Below are 15,712 nucleotides of genomic sequence, written 5' to 3'. Positions count from 1 at the left end.
AAAGGCCGCAGAAATACCTCACTAAAAGAATCACAGGCCTATAGCAGATGCCATACGCTGACCACATTAAAAAACTCCAGCTATACTCTGTCGCATATCGTCTACTCAGAGGCATTCTCTGCTTAACATACAAGGCCATGTCAAACCCAGAGCTGTTGGACATGCTACACTTAAAGAAATCCCAATCCCTCAGAGCCACATGCTCCAGGGATCTAAACCTTGTCATCACAATAAACAAAACATGCTGGAGGGATAGGTTCCTGACCAAGAGACTCCCCAGACTCTGGAATAGATTGCCCATACATGTCAAGCAGAGTGCCTCTTTGGCCCTCTTCAAAAGGAACCTTGATGATTGGATAGGAGAAAGGAAATTCACCCCGGGGATCACGTCAGTCACCCTGCTAGACAGGGGTCCAGCGAAGTAAATAGTGTGAGAAGAAATAGCCAGGGAATTGTTATGGCTAGGCTTGCATAGGCCCTAGGACTGATAGCCTAGTACCAACCTATGAACCTATGAATCAATCAGGTTCAGGAGACATGATCGACCCTTCACAAACCCATCCTGGGTGGGGTCCAGTGTTTGCAGGTTGCCAGTGTCTTTGTTTATAAGTTGCATGATAATACATTCCATGGCCTTGCAGATCAGGCACGTCATACTGCTGGAGCTGTAGTTCCCAGGATCCAAGGTGGATCCCCCTTGTGGACTGGGATAACTGTAGCAGTGCACCACACAGTGGGCACTAAGCCTGAGGTGTGGCTATGATTAGATATGGCACGTAGGTGAGGTGTCAGTTAATTTTGTAGTTCATGCAGTACACAGCCCAGGATGTTGTCTGGTCCCATGGATGCTGTTTTCTTAGCTCTGGAGAGTGTGTTTTTCACATGTGTGGCCATTATTACCGGAATCTGGCAATCTTTCAGTGTTGAGATGGGCCCTTTTGAGGGTGGGAGGGGGGTGCAGTTGGCACTGAATCAATCTGCCAGGATATTGGCAATATCCTTGGGAGCAGTATATTTAATACCATCCTGTTGTAGCTCAGACCAGATCTGAGCATTGCCATTTATATTCCTGACATAGCTATGGAATGGCTTGCAGTTGTCTTTGGCATCTTTGGCTTTATTATGTTCATAGCTTTCTTTGGGGATGTTATGAGGGATCTCAGCTTCTTACTGGGGCTGGTAAGGGAGTATTTTACATCCTGGAAATTCCCTTGTTTCTGCAAAATGTTCTTCCTTTTGTTGTACAGTATGTTTATGGCAGGGGCCACCACACTGGCATCCTTTACTTGGTGGGGAGTGTCTTGGTTCTCTATTGGATGGCACAATTCATGCACATGTGGATGTGCTCATACAGTGCCTTAGTGTAGGATTCAGCAGTCATCCTTTCAGTTCCCATCTGCATGGGTGTCATGAAGTTAGTCATGTCTGATATGTGTAGCATGACATTGACTTTGGAGATGTGTGTTGCGGAGGTTTCCTTACTGGGGTGTGGGTGAAGGATATGGATGTTAAAGGTGATTAGCTTATGGGAAGACCGGACCACTGATGGAGTGACCATAGGTGTGGAGCATTGATTTCTCATGTTGGTAATGACCAGGTCTAGGATATTTGAGCCCCTGGTGGGACTATGGGTTACTTTATCTAGGGTATTGGGAATTATGACTTCCAAGAACCGTTGGGCACACATGTTAGTACACAAGTAGTTTTCCCAGTTAATGGCAGGATAGTGTAAGTCACCCAGTATTAGGGTGTTTGGTTGTATCATAATATTTCCCAGTATGTTTAGAAAGGTGTAGTGGGAATCTTGGGGCATTTTGGGGGATCTGTAGCAAGCTATACAATTTGGATTGTAGTCTTACTTAGTGTTAGTTGCACCGGGGGTATTTCAGACGCATTCTGTTAGGCAAGTAGTCTGGTGGTGTGAATATCCTTGGTGAATATGGACACTCCTCCACCTTTAATGTTTTGGTCCTGGTTTGGTGGCTGACAGGTGTGGTGAGAGCTGTATCTGGTATTGCAGGGGTGCTCTCTGGAGCCTTGGATCAGGTCTCTGTTACTGCACAGATATCGATGTTCTCCATTTTTAGGAGTGTCTAGTGACTGTGAATGGCCACAAAAACATTGATCCCTGCATGCGCGCGCATGCGCACACACACACACACACACACACACACACACACACACACACACACACAGAGTTTCACAGTTGCCATGTCTGTGATTAGAATTCCTATTTAACTTGCACATTACATTACAGCATTACGCAGTTGTAGCACGCATCACAAAGCTTACTGGGCTTTTTCTTTCCCAAAGGTGTATTTCAAAGTGAAAGACATTAGCAGTCCTGCCAAAGTAAGGCAAAGGATATTGTAGTGAGTGTGAATGCCCTTAAAAGCATTGACCCATACACAGACAAGCATACACAGTTTTACAGTCGCCATGGCTGGGAATAGAACTCCTACCTAACTAGTACATCACACTACAGCCTTACACAGTTACAGCATGCGCTACAGAGCTTATTGGGTTGCTCGTTCCCCAACGGTGTATTTCAAAGTGAATGACATCAGCAGCCCTGCCAAAGTAGGGCAATGGATATTGTAATGAGTATGAATGGCCTCAAAAGCATTGATCCCTACACAGACAAACACACACACACACAAAGTTTTGCAGTTGCCATGTCTGGGAATAGAACGTCTACCTAGCTACTATATCACACTAGAGCATTATGCAGTTGTGGCATGCACCACGCAGCTTACTGGGCTACTTTTTCCCCAAAGGTGTATTTCAAAGTGAATGACATCAGCAGCCCTACCAAAGTAGGGCAGTGGATATTGTAGTGACTGTGAATGGCCTTAAAAGCATTGATTCTTATACAGACAAACACACAAAGTTCTACAGTTGCCATGTCTGGGAATAACCCCCCTAGCTAACTAGTACAGCACACTACAGCATTACGCAGTTATAGCACATGCCATGGAGCTTATAGGGCTACTCCTTCACCAAAGGTGTATTTCAAGGTGAATCAGCAGGTTTGCCAAAGTAGGTCAATGGGGAGTGTAGTGACTGTGAATGGCCACAAAAGCATTGATCCCTCCACACACAGTTGCCATGTCTGGAATTAGAACTCCTACCTAACTAGTACATCACACTATAGCATTACGCAGTTATAGCACACGCCATGGAGCTTATAGGGCTACTGTTTCACCAAAGGTGTATTTTAAGGTGAAGACATCAGCAGGCTTGCCATAGTAGGGTAATGTGGAGTGCAGTGTGTGTGCATGGGCCATAACCCATTCATCTGGAAGCAAACACACAACACTCAGGCACACAGAGGTTTATATTTCACAGGTACATGTATACAACTGCTAGATGAATACTGACTTGTACAGTTATTTTACACAGTTATCACAAGCACCACAGACACTATAGTGCTGAGGGATACCAGAGGCAAATGTCTACAGTGATTGACATTTGCACACCATGTGGTTTTAGCCAATTGGATGTGTGCTGGGTGGGAAAGGCCTCATGATGGGAGGCTCTTTGTCACTGTCTGTCACTCTCTTCCACACATCTATGTATGTGTAATGTTGGTTTATTATAGTGTGTTGTCCTTGGATATATGTGTGTATTCCTATCCAGTGTGTATGCAAAGCATGACTGGTGTGCAATGAGGAGTGTGTGCACAAACATCTGTGACTGTCAGATATGTATAGTCCACTGCTGTTGCCAGACATGGGATTCATTTCTGTAAGTGTGGGAGCATGCCCAGGATGACCTTCTGTATTGAATGTGTGAATCCATTCCAGGTAGGTTGTACTCCAGTGCAGGCTTTTGTGTTCTACACCTACAGCTAGCAACCCGTTTCTGTGGGATATCTGTAGATCAGTTGACAATATGGGGTCAAAATGAGCAAAGAATAGTAGGTTGCTGTAGGTGTGTCTGTGCTGCTTCTGCTACATGGTTTTGGTGTTAGCAGAGATATTCTGACATATGTATTGTTTCACACTGTGATGTTTTATGTCATCAACTACTGTCAGGTGTACATATGTGCTTGCAGTAATTTCCTGGGGCACACAGGGGGAATGCAGCTGTGTCCAGTATTCTGGTCTGCAGCCTACATATTCGTGCACAATCATGCCATTCTGGAGGGGAAGTTAGAGACACTTGCTGATGGGTCTGTTTAAATGGATCAGCACCTTGGTACAGTGGTGGCTGGGGATCCCATGCTTGTACATCCATCGATGTGACAGTATGGCCATATCCTGCTGTGGCCATACCTCACAGCTGTACAGATTCACACAGGTTACCCAGAGGCAGGGGTCATATTTCTGGACATTACTGCTTCACATTGTGGTTTATGAGCAGGTTTGTAGCCACACATTCCTGTATTTGCAGGCAGGGATAGTATGTGCACACAGCTGAGTTTCAGACTTCACACACTCCATGCCGTTCATGCTCCTATCCCCCCTCTTATTATTCTATCCTCTTCCAAACATTATGCAAACATTATCTGATAAGTTCCCTATAGTTATCACTTCATCACAGCAGTAATTTGGTGTTGGCCCACAGTTCATGCAGTAGGACATGGTGGATATGTTACTGGGATTTGTCAACATGGCCTTGCATTTGGGTTCTGTGGACTGTGTTATGTTGTTATTTGGGTGTCCATGACATAACATACATTGGCAGTATGGGTGAGACACAGGCCTTTGGCAGAGGACTGTAGGGCATTTGGTAGTGATGCAGGCCAGCTGTAGCAGGCCATTGCATTGTGTCACTCCTACAGTCCCATACTGCAAGAAACTATATTCCCCTGGGGTGACAGGGTAGGTGTGCAAGGTGTTAATGTCAATACTTTCTGTCATTATTGATCCAGTGGTGTGGATGGTGGCAGGGTTCTGCTTACAGCTAGGGACACACCTGCATGGGATCCTCTTCTGCATGCTGTAGTCTGTGGCTATTGCCATACAGAAGTAGGGGTCATATTGTACTCATTCCCAACAGCAGGGATGAGACCTGTGAGGTACTGTGGGTGATGGCGGGGTGAGCTGGGTGTATGTGTGCTACGGGCACTACCTGCATCTGACTCACAGATATACATGGGGCATTACACTTATGCTGGCTTGTGCAGTGACATCAGCAGTTTCTCAGTACTTCATACCTGTGACCTTTGTGGTCTGCCAGTGTTTGGCCAGATGACATTGGTATTCCATACTACAAACCCAGCTAATGTGCTGCTAACCTGTATGTACAATTCCAAAGGTGTATCCATTTGACAGTAACATTTTATACACTGTCTGTCTGGTTCCACTTGTGTACTGTTTGTATGTCTGGGCCCACATGCATGCCATGTCCATTTTTCAGATGGTGACAGATATTACATCCAAACATTTACTATGGCTTACTGCTGAAATGTGTTTTGCTGGGATGCATATTGTGTTTGACACTGCAGTTGTGAGACCTTGGCCCAGGGCCATCGGCAGTACTGGCCAATGGCCACCAGGACAAACCTCACCATGTCTACATGCTGACCACTCTCACACAATAAACAACACACACCAACCTAACACACGCAGCCCTGCATATTGTATACATGCTACAATCTATCTTGCTACTTTGGCCGGCTCAGGTAATCTGTGCTCCACTGTTATTATACCTACACATACATGTTACTACATTTCTACATAGGATTGTGGGGGGGGGGGCACACCTGACAACCGTACACATTTGCTATGACTGTACTGGTATTTCAGGTACTCCATTTCATTCTGTATTCTGACCTATCATGCAGACAAGAGGCATATCAGTGTACTACAGTTTTTAGGTTTGATTGAACTACATTTCAGTTTCAGACTTCTTACCCTTCAGGACTAACATCCCACTGCCTGACCTATTGTAGTCTGTCTGTGTAGGTCTGGAGTGGGGGCTGTTCTCCATAGCCATCAATCAGAGGCCTTAGCACAGCCATTGTTTGTGTTTGTCTATGCCTGTCCTGCTGGCTGAGACTGTTGTTGGGTATGTGAGCCTCCCTGACTGGCATGTGTGTGTCCTATGGAGACACATTTGGCCCACCACATTTCCTGCAGTGAGTTTTGTCACCTTATCTAGTACTGGTTACTATGGTGACACTAGCATTTGTTACAGATTTCATGCTGCCACTATAGGTGACTACTATCTGCTAGCATCCCATTCAGCCACCCGAATCCCTTGCATACTCACATCCATACCATAGATACAAGTAACAAAACATACTACTCCATTCAGCAGGTGATAGGTAGAGTGACTTACCTTGTGGCTGTGCCAGTATTGAGGTTGATGCTGGAGGGCTGACTCTGTCAGATGCACATAGTACACTCCCTATACATGGTTAAGCACAGGTAATATCATGTTTGGCATCCCTTTTACTGTATGTGCAAGTCAGAAAGAGGTGTCATTCTCTGGGTTCCTACCGTGTCAGTGTATGTGGTATGCGTTGCCTCTTTGCCAAGGCCTGGGCATACTGGGCATGCCTCCTTCTGCCTACAGGGGCAGGCTCAGGTTGTTCCTCCTTCGAGTTACTCTGTGCCTGTGCAGGCCTTGGCAATGGTGGGAGGCTGTGTGGCCCTGCACCATGTTGTTCCTGCTCCAGCTGTTTCGGCAGGATCATATTGTGTAGCATGGCATATACGATGACAATTTTGGTACATGTAGCTGGTGAGTACTGCAAGGCTCCACCAGATATGTCCAGGCACCAGATCTGTGACTTGAACATCCCAAATACATGCTTTATTATGATTCTGGTCTGTGCATGTGCCTCATTATGGAGTTCTTGCTCGGGTGTGTGCATTTCTGATGGGTATCATCAGCCACAGCTCCAGTGTGTAAATAGCATCCCCCACTGGGTGGCCATAAGGGATGTCCCCATTGGCAAATCTCTGGTACACCTGTGTCATATGCCTGATATGGGAGTCGTGATAGCTTCCAGGGCAGTCAGCACACACATTCATTATAATGTCCTGGGCATCGCACATGACCTGGCAGTTGATGGAGGGGAAGCCCTTGTGTTTGATGTAGACCTTACCCTGCTCACTGGGTGGTGGTTTGATGTATATGTGTGTGCAGTCTATAGCACCCACTACCTCAGGGTATTCTGCTATTTGGTGGAAGAGACGCATATTGCTTGTCAACACCTCACGGCTCTTGTGGAAATATATGTGCTCATCGGCATGTGGTGACTTGGCATCCAGGAACTGGTGGAGTACCCTGGATGCCGATGCCTGTGAGATCCCCATGATATCCCCAGTTGGCCTTTGGAAGGTATCTGTGGCTAGTATTCTTAGGCCTACATATACCTTGGTATCCACTGGGATGGGTTCCTCTCTGTTGGTTCTGTGTGTGAGGCGTGGCCGGCACAGCTCAACAATTTGCTGTAGGAGGTCCCTGTCCACCCTATAGTGCTCCACTATCTCCAGCTCATGTAGCCCCTGGTAGGTTACCCTGGGTCTGTACACTCTTCTCCTTCTTCTCACTGTGGGTTGGTCATGAGCATTCTCATCCTCACCACCCTCAGCCTCTTCCAATGTTAATTTATGAGAGTTAATGCAGCCCCTATCATTTTGTTGCTTTTGTTTGGGAAAATTTCCCCACTGGTGTACATGGGTGGTGTAGAATTTGTGGGAAAAAACAGAGGGGAAAGGTGTTTGCATAGTTTATAGTAGTGTACTGGGCTAGGCTGGGCTGCTGCCTGTGTAATTGGCTGTTTCTCATACATTTCACCTGCCAGCTATGCTAGTTCTCCTTGATTACCTTCCTACTGCTGTTTTCCCTTCCCATTGCCTTCCTGTTTAAGCCCAGGGACATGCCGTGCAAACACAGTGCTCAGATGTGCACGGAGCTGCTATTTCCTGGTTTACCTTTTTTTTTCCTTTAAAAATGGTGCGTGGCATGCACATCCACCTAAACAATGTAAAGAGTGCTTGGCAGCTTCAGACACATCCCCTTCCTTAGCTCTGCTAAGCTAAGGGCAAACCAAAGCCCAGGGCTCCAATAAGCTTACAGTATGCTTGACACACCCCTCTATGATGTCAGCTAGCTCTTAGGCTTGCACCATGGTATTCCTGCACCTACACAGTTGGGTGCAGGTTAGCCATGAGGGGGAATCTGGGATTCAGTATCATTCCCCTCATTTGCATAGGATTGCCTGCTAATGCCTAGTTACAAGTCTGACACTGAGCCTTCTCCCTTAGCAACCACTATTCACTGGCCATGTTGTCTTCTGCCTGCCATTGAGTATAATGGCAAAATTGTGATTTTGGATAGAATGATTTTTTCAAGGTTTTATTTTTATTTTCGGGCCGATCCTGTTTGCGGGCCGCTGCCCTACGCTTCAACGGCTGAAATCGGCCAAAAAAAAATAAAAGTTTTTTTTTTTGCAACTGTTTTCCATGCCAATGGCCATATATTTGGTCATTGGCATGCTTTACATGTTATATACACCCTTTATTTGGAGCTGTCGTGGCTCCGTTTTGTAGTTTGCAGAAATGTACTCAGTTACTAACCGAGTACATTTCTGCAGATTACACTAGTCCTGCATGTCCGGGTGCCAGCTTCCTGGATCGCAAATTCACCTCATTTCATGGTTTTCACCTGCAAATGGGGTAATTTGCATACAGAAGCTGTGTCCATGCAGGAATAGTGCAGGAGCGCTCGTGCACATCCCTGGAGCCTGTTCCTGGATCTCTCGGTGGCCATATTGCCTCCAGCAGCTCCTGCACTATTCCTGCACGCTGTGTAAAGCTTGCTGAATCCCGGAGACAGTTTTTATGTTTAAAACTGTCATTGATATCCTGCAGCACATTAAGGGTAAAAGTGTTCTTAAAGAACTTATATCTGTAAGTTTTTTAAGGCATATTCAGTGCCTTATGCCACCTGTCCGCTAGTTGCCAAGAAGATGGAATAGATGGAAGCAGATGGAATACTTTCGAAGAGTAGACTGAGTCCATGGGCAATCCTAGAATTATTCCTGCACTAAAGCAAAAAAGAAAATGGGAAGATCAGACTGTATGTGAACTTTAAGATCACAATTAACCATCACTCCAAGCTAAACAACATCTTTTACTAAAAACTGAGGACATTTTGTCAGACTGTCAGCTGAGCACATTTTTCAAAAGTGGACTTAGCTGATACCTACCAAGAGATCAAGAAGGAAGAAGAATAAGAGGTTTCTAACAATTAATACCGTCAAGGGCCTCTTATGTTACAACAGATTAGTGTTTAATGTAGACTCTGCTCCAGGTGTTTGGCAAGGAACAATGGTTCATATCCTCCAGGGTGTAACTATTGACCAGTATTACCTTGATAATATCACCATCACTGGTGTTACAGATCAAGCACTCTTACAAAACCTCAAATGACTCTTAAAAATAGAGTATGGTTTAAGAGCTAGTTGACTTTTGTTTGAGTTCTTGAAACAAACCTACCTAATCAAAATAGGGGAAACTACCTCAAGCAGTAGACCTGTAATGAGTGGCATACCCCAGGGATTAGTCTTGGAGCCTCTGTTATTTGGAATATACTTCTCTGAGGTGCAGGCCAAAACCAGTGGGCTATGGCTTACCAAGTTTGCAGATGACTGCAAGCCGGTTGCAGTCATCAATTCCCCAAGTGATGTGGACATCCTCCAAGAGGGTCTCACCCAAACAAATAACTGGTGCCAGAAACATGGCCTCAAGCTGAATGCCAAAAAATGCATCATTATCCCCTTTGGGGAGAGTGATGTCCCCACATATCACATTAATAACAATGTCCTAAGTACACAATCAGTAGTAAGGGATTTGAGCAACCAGGTTGATAGCAACCTGAAGTTTGACCACCATGTTGCTTCCATTGTACTGAAAGCTTTCTACATTGCTCACCTCATAAGTAAGGGCATCTCATCCAGGGACAAAGAGGTCATAAGATCCCTGTATTCTTCCCTTATAAGGCTAATTATTGAGTACAATGCCCCCTTCAGCATGTATGTCGCAAAGCACATGCAGCAGCTGGAGAGACCACAGAGGTTCCTCACCAGGGGAATCCAGGGCCTCAAACACCTACCCTACACAGATAGGCTAAAAGCCCTGTCTCTCTCCTCAGTTTCATGCAGACTCCTCAGAGGTGACCTCTGTCTGGCATACAAAGCAATCTCAGACCCCAACTTGATGGGACTGCTGCATGTCCGTAAGTCAAGCTCCACTCGAGCAACCCATACGCGCGACCTCAACCTGGTCTGTGTGATATCAATAGGACTTGTTCGTGGGACAGAACTGGGTCCCAGAGACTCCCCCATCTGTGAAACAGACTCCCTATCCACATCAAGCAGAGTACCTCATTATTCCTTTTTAAGCGCAACCTGGATAACTAGATGGGAAACAGAAAATACATTCCTGGGATTCCACCTGTGTCCCTGCTGGACTGGGGCTCTGGGTGCTGACTTGTCTAAAGATGGACTAAACTCTTGGCTAGGCTTATAAGGGTCTCAGGGCCAATAGCCTAGTTACTGCCTATGATCCTATGATCCTAAACCCAGTGCCATGTACTGCAGGAATATTATAGAAGCCCATGGACTGCCTAAGTGTCACAACAAAGTTCAGGCTATACTAAAGTCATCCACAAGATATTGTATAGCTCATCTCCTTTGTGGGTTTGTTAACTATTATGACAGACTTTTGCCAACTGTGGCAACCATGTTGCATCTCCTAACTGAGCTATTGTAAGCTGGCAGATCATGGTGGTGGTATAAAGAATGTGGACATTCATTTTGTGAGTCTACTACATTAGTCATGTCTGATAAAGTCTTAACACACTGTATCTCATCTGCTGCAATGAAAGTGGCCTAGAATGCCTCCCAGTTTGGAATATGAACAGTGCTGTCATATGTGGTAGCAAATGGAAGTGAGAGCTCCTCAGCAGCTGAGACAACTTATGCCAAAATTAATAGGGAAGCATTCAATCTTATTTGAGGTGTAAAGATATTTAATCCATACCTTTTCGCAGCCGTGGTGGTGCAGGGGTAGCATTGTCGCCTCACAACAAGAGGTTCTCCCGTTCGATTCTCGGCTGGAGCGCCTTCTGTGTGGAGTCTGCATGTCCTCCCCGCTGTTGAGTGGCATTCACTAGACATGTGTAGGGCGTGCCTTCATTGAAGGTTGGGCATCGATCTGGCACCTTGGCACTGTAAAAATCTACTGCCAATCATTAGCAGACCGGAATTCCGCTGTGGTAACCCCTAACCGGGAAAAGCCGAAAGAAGAAGAAGAACAATCTTTTCGACAGATAATTTACATTTGTTACATACCATCAGTGACTTACTGCAATTTTTAGTCCACAAATGGAAATTGTTACTACAGCAGCTGCCCAAATGCAATGATGAGCATTGTTCTTGCATGAAGACTGGTACAAGACCGAGTATTAATATGTATATCAAGCAAATGCTACTAGTTTGTCTCAGTTACCATTAGAGACTGTAAGTGATAAGCGAGAATAAAATAAAGTATTGGATATGTTCTCATTCAGTCAAACTGACATCCTGCCAGTTAGAGCAGAAATCACACATGATAAAGTTCTATCACAAGTGTATATTGTTACACAAACCAGCTGGTCAGCCAAACATACATTTTTCCTATCTATTACTTGAAGTGAGATGAGCTTACCTTAAATGCTTGCTTGCTGTGTAATGGGGAGGCTGAACATTATCATACCCACTGCATTACATTGCACAGTATTGCAAAAACTTCATCAGGGTCATTTCAGAGTAGTGAAATGAAAACCATGGCTAGAAGTTACTTATGGTGGCCACATACAGCTCACAAGAAAACAGAGCAAGGAATGAACTGCACAGACAATCAGACTGTCACATGAGCCACAGCATGCAGTACTGCATCCATGGGAGTGGTCTAAGTCACTCTGGCATTATATCTGTGCTGATTTTCAGGGATATTTATGGGAGCAGCATTTCTGGGGATGATTGACATATACTCTAAGTGGCCAAAATACTTTACCATGATCTCTACTACTTCTGGTTCCACCACCTATGTATTAAGTGACCTTCTTGCCAGAACTGGGGAGCCACATGAACTAGTATGTGACAATGGCCCTCAGTTTTTGGCAGCTGATTTCCAGACTTTCCTCCGTAATAATTGTATTCTATATGATACACCTGCCTCTTGGAATCCAGCAAGTAGATGGCTTGATGAAAGGTTTGTACAAAGTCTTAAACAAGCATTCAGAGGCAAAGTGAATGACAGGTTTATCCTCCAATAAAAGCTAGGCAATTTCTTCCTTGTATACCAAAATGTGCATGCTAACACTAACCAGACTCCAGCAATTTGATATCCTCTTCTTTCTAAATTAGATTTGTTGATTCTGAACTTTCAAAAGACTATCCTCTTCGTCAAGACAGGACTTGCTGTTGCTAAGCCTTTAACAGGCTGTCCAAGACCAAGAAATCAATTAAGACTAAAAGATGATGCAAATACCTACTTGTAGCTTTAGCACTGGTCAGGTAGTTCTCACCATGAGTTACAGAGAAGATTGTAAATGAGTTCCTGCTACAGTCAAAGAGTAGTTGGGATCTATAGTCTACAAAGTTAAGGTGGTCCTTGGCATCATTTGGTGGTACTGTGTTGACCAGGTTTAGAAATCTTGGTTTAGCAGGGCTGAGGAGCAGCCTACTTTACCTGTTGTTACTGTTTCTTAGCCATAACTGCTACCATTGCCAAGTGAAACTGATGCATATCATCTGATTGCACCATCTCCTACCGAGTCTTCTGCAGAGTCTAGTATCATGGTCATAAACCTGGAACAGGTGTTTGGTCAAATGGATATTATCAACATACATTTATAAGTCACCACAGAAACTCATGCATACTGTTTAGTGTGACTTTATTTTTAATTTAGGCACATCTAACAATATATTATATATAAAAAAGCAAGTACTTGTACATTAGGTTACAAGAGAAGTCGGAGGTAAAGCACCCGTATTAGAGGGGTGAACAGGGTGACATTTTAAATGTTTAACTCTAATGTTCTCCAATAACACTCTCTGAAATGTATTTTTGCAGTGTATTTTTCAATCACCTTTCGAATGTCTACAGATTTGTGTATTCCAATGGATAAATACAGCAGCATTCTGTAATAATTATGCTAAGTCTGATAGGTACATGTTTGCAATTCAAAACCATGATATCAATGTTTTATTTAAAGTGAATTGCAATATGACCCTTTCTGTGTACGTTAAAGTGATTACAAAAAACAAGCAATTTTTGTTACTCAGCTTTGAATGACTTAGACACAACTTTGTGAGAGTGACAGATTAAATATTGATTCAGTCTACCTGGAGAAACTAAGTAAAGTTATTTTTTTTTCTTTTAACATACATAGTGAATAGCTACTGTCATTCCAGCATCTAACAAAGCAAATATCTTTTAATCCCACGAGATCAAATCATTCAATATACTCATTAAATTCTAATAGGACTGTTGATAAAGGATCTAGCATTATTATGCCATTTTACCTTTTAAAATGTTCAAATATTTATATTTGATAACATTACACTTATGTGTTAGCTTTTAACTAGTGAGACCAATGTAAAAATTTCAGAAGTGGTTGTACATTCTTGGAATTTAGTCTAATGCATTCAAGTTGGAAGTAGGATACCGATAACGGTTTCAGAACCCATGACCTACACCTTAGTGAAAACTCTGGGTGCTGAAGAAAGCCCAGATGGCAATACTTCAGACCAGAAATTATGTACACCTAGAGAGAAATGGATCTCCTGTGTTGACCTTAAGTAATGTCTATGATGAGAAAATTTTAATATAGTTGGGAACACCAAATTTAAAGGGAATAACAAGGGAAATACTGTTTATGAATTCTGTGACTGTCAATAAATACAAAAAAAAATGGTGCAGTCTGGGTACTGGAGGGGCTGTTCAAGGAAAGATGGCAGCAAGCAGTTTACAAAAACATAATCATTTGTCTGTTTCCTTGCAGAAGCACCCCCTTGTGAGGGTTTGCCTGGAAGTGGTTTCCAGAGAGACAGAGACTCAAAAGGAGGAGCTTGGTTAGGGACTGTTTGCACTCCAACCAAGTATTGGTAGTGTGTGTGTGAAAATTCATACTCATCTTCTACCTGATGTAATAGGTATTACACAATGTTTACAACAAGGAAAGGGTTGTAAGGCTAATATACAAATGCCCTGTTGGTCTCCAAGAGTAGCACTACACACTAAGACTACTACAATTTTACTTGCTTTTCCCATAGAAAGTGAGGTCACTGGTAATGCTTAAATATGCAGTGGGAGCTGAAGTAATAATAGCTGCTACTAGGTGAACTAATGGTCCTGTAAATTGCTTGTTAAGTATGGGTGGTGTGTAGATGAGTAGGTACTCATCTTTTGATGGCCAGGCATCTCATCCATGACTGATTTGAAGCAAATGGCTTCAGCTGCCCTATGACCTTGACTAGAGTAAAGGAACCAGAAATTAATGAATTAATGAAAGCATAACCAGATACTCAAATGGAATGATACTCTGTGGATTCTGAATATTTATAGTGGTACAGTAAACAATGTATTTGAAATACAAGATGTTGCTTCTGTGACTGTGAAATAGTATTTGCCTGATACCTTCCCAACATGTACCAGATCACATCTGGATTAGAAGCCTGTTACTTGATTTTGTTTTTAATTAAATAAAGTGGCATGTGCTTGTGGCCTTCATTTCATGTTAGATTATCTCACTTATGCTTCTCTTTAAACACGTTAAACATTACTTCTGTTGTGAAGAGGATGCACTGCTGTTTGCAGTCTCCTTTTTTTCTGCCACACTGACCACCTCATTAGTGAATACAGGTACACAGGTTCATAAGTTGTTAATGATTATACAGATATAACAACTAGAAGGACTTACAGGTACCGAAGGCTGTTGTATCTGATAAACACATCATCATCAAGTTTTCTTAGCATATTATTCTTGAGTGACCTAAGGTGAAAAAATATGACATTATCCACATGAAGAAAACTGGATAAATAAAAAAATAATGGAAAGAATCAACATGAGTTCAGGAAGTTTGAAAATATTAACTAGAGAGCACACAGATACATACATACATACATATAGATAAGCATGAAATCATGCGATATTTATTAAATGCACTTTATATTTCTCTTTTCTGTTTTAATAGTTCTTGGAGTATGGAAAGATGGCCAGAATGTCTTGTTACGAGTGAACTTGCAAATGTAGGAAATCTGTTGTAGTTATTAATGCTTTAAAAGAGTTTCTGCTCATACAAAAACTAGTGTCAGCTACAAAAGAAAGGAATCAGACTCAGACTTTGTCTAATTATGGTCCAGTAAAGTATTACTGTTTCTTTAAATTTTAAATAACATGCATATACACGCACACACGCGCACACACACATACACACACACACACACACACACACACACACACACACACACACACACACACACACACACACACACACACACACACACACACACACACACACACACACACACACACACACACACGCACACGTGATGATAGGACTATGCTTCCTAAACAGATATGCAGGAAAATTAAAAAGGGATATCACCAAGAGGTTACATTTGAGAATTCAATGGTTTTTTTTATCTAGGTAAGTGAATTGTCCTTGTCAGCCATGCACCAGGCCATGAGAGTCATAATAACC

At 43.2% G+C, this 15,712-nt stretch overlaps 1 protein-coding gene across 1 annotated transcript in view; it reads right to left on the bottom strand.

The window, feature by feature from the left end:
- RXFP1 (relaxin family peptide receptor 1) overlaps positions 1-15,712 on the bottom strand; it is a 1,244,683-nt gene that overhangs the window by 530,642 nt on the left and 698,329 nt on the right. Inside the window, exon 5 of the mRNA XM_044062454.1 lies at positions 14,929-15,000. Within this exon, the coding sequence (XP_043918389.1) occupies positions 14,929-15,000 (72 nt within the window). The remainder of the gene's footprint in view (positions 1-14,928; positions 15,001-15,712) is intronic.

This window comes from Protopterus annectens, chromosome 2.part1, assembly GCF_019279795.1.
Source record: "Protopterus annectens isolate FY-2018-M chromosome 2.part1, PAN1.0, whole genome shotgun sequence".
NCBI lineage: Eukaryota > Metazoa > Chordata > Ceratodontiformes > Protopteridae > Protopterus > Protopterus annectens.
This window is presented reverse-complemented; position numbering and strand designations above follow the sequence as displayed.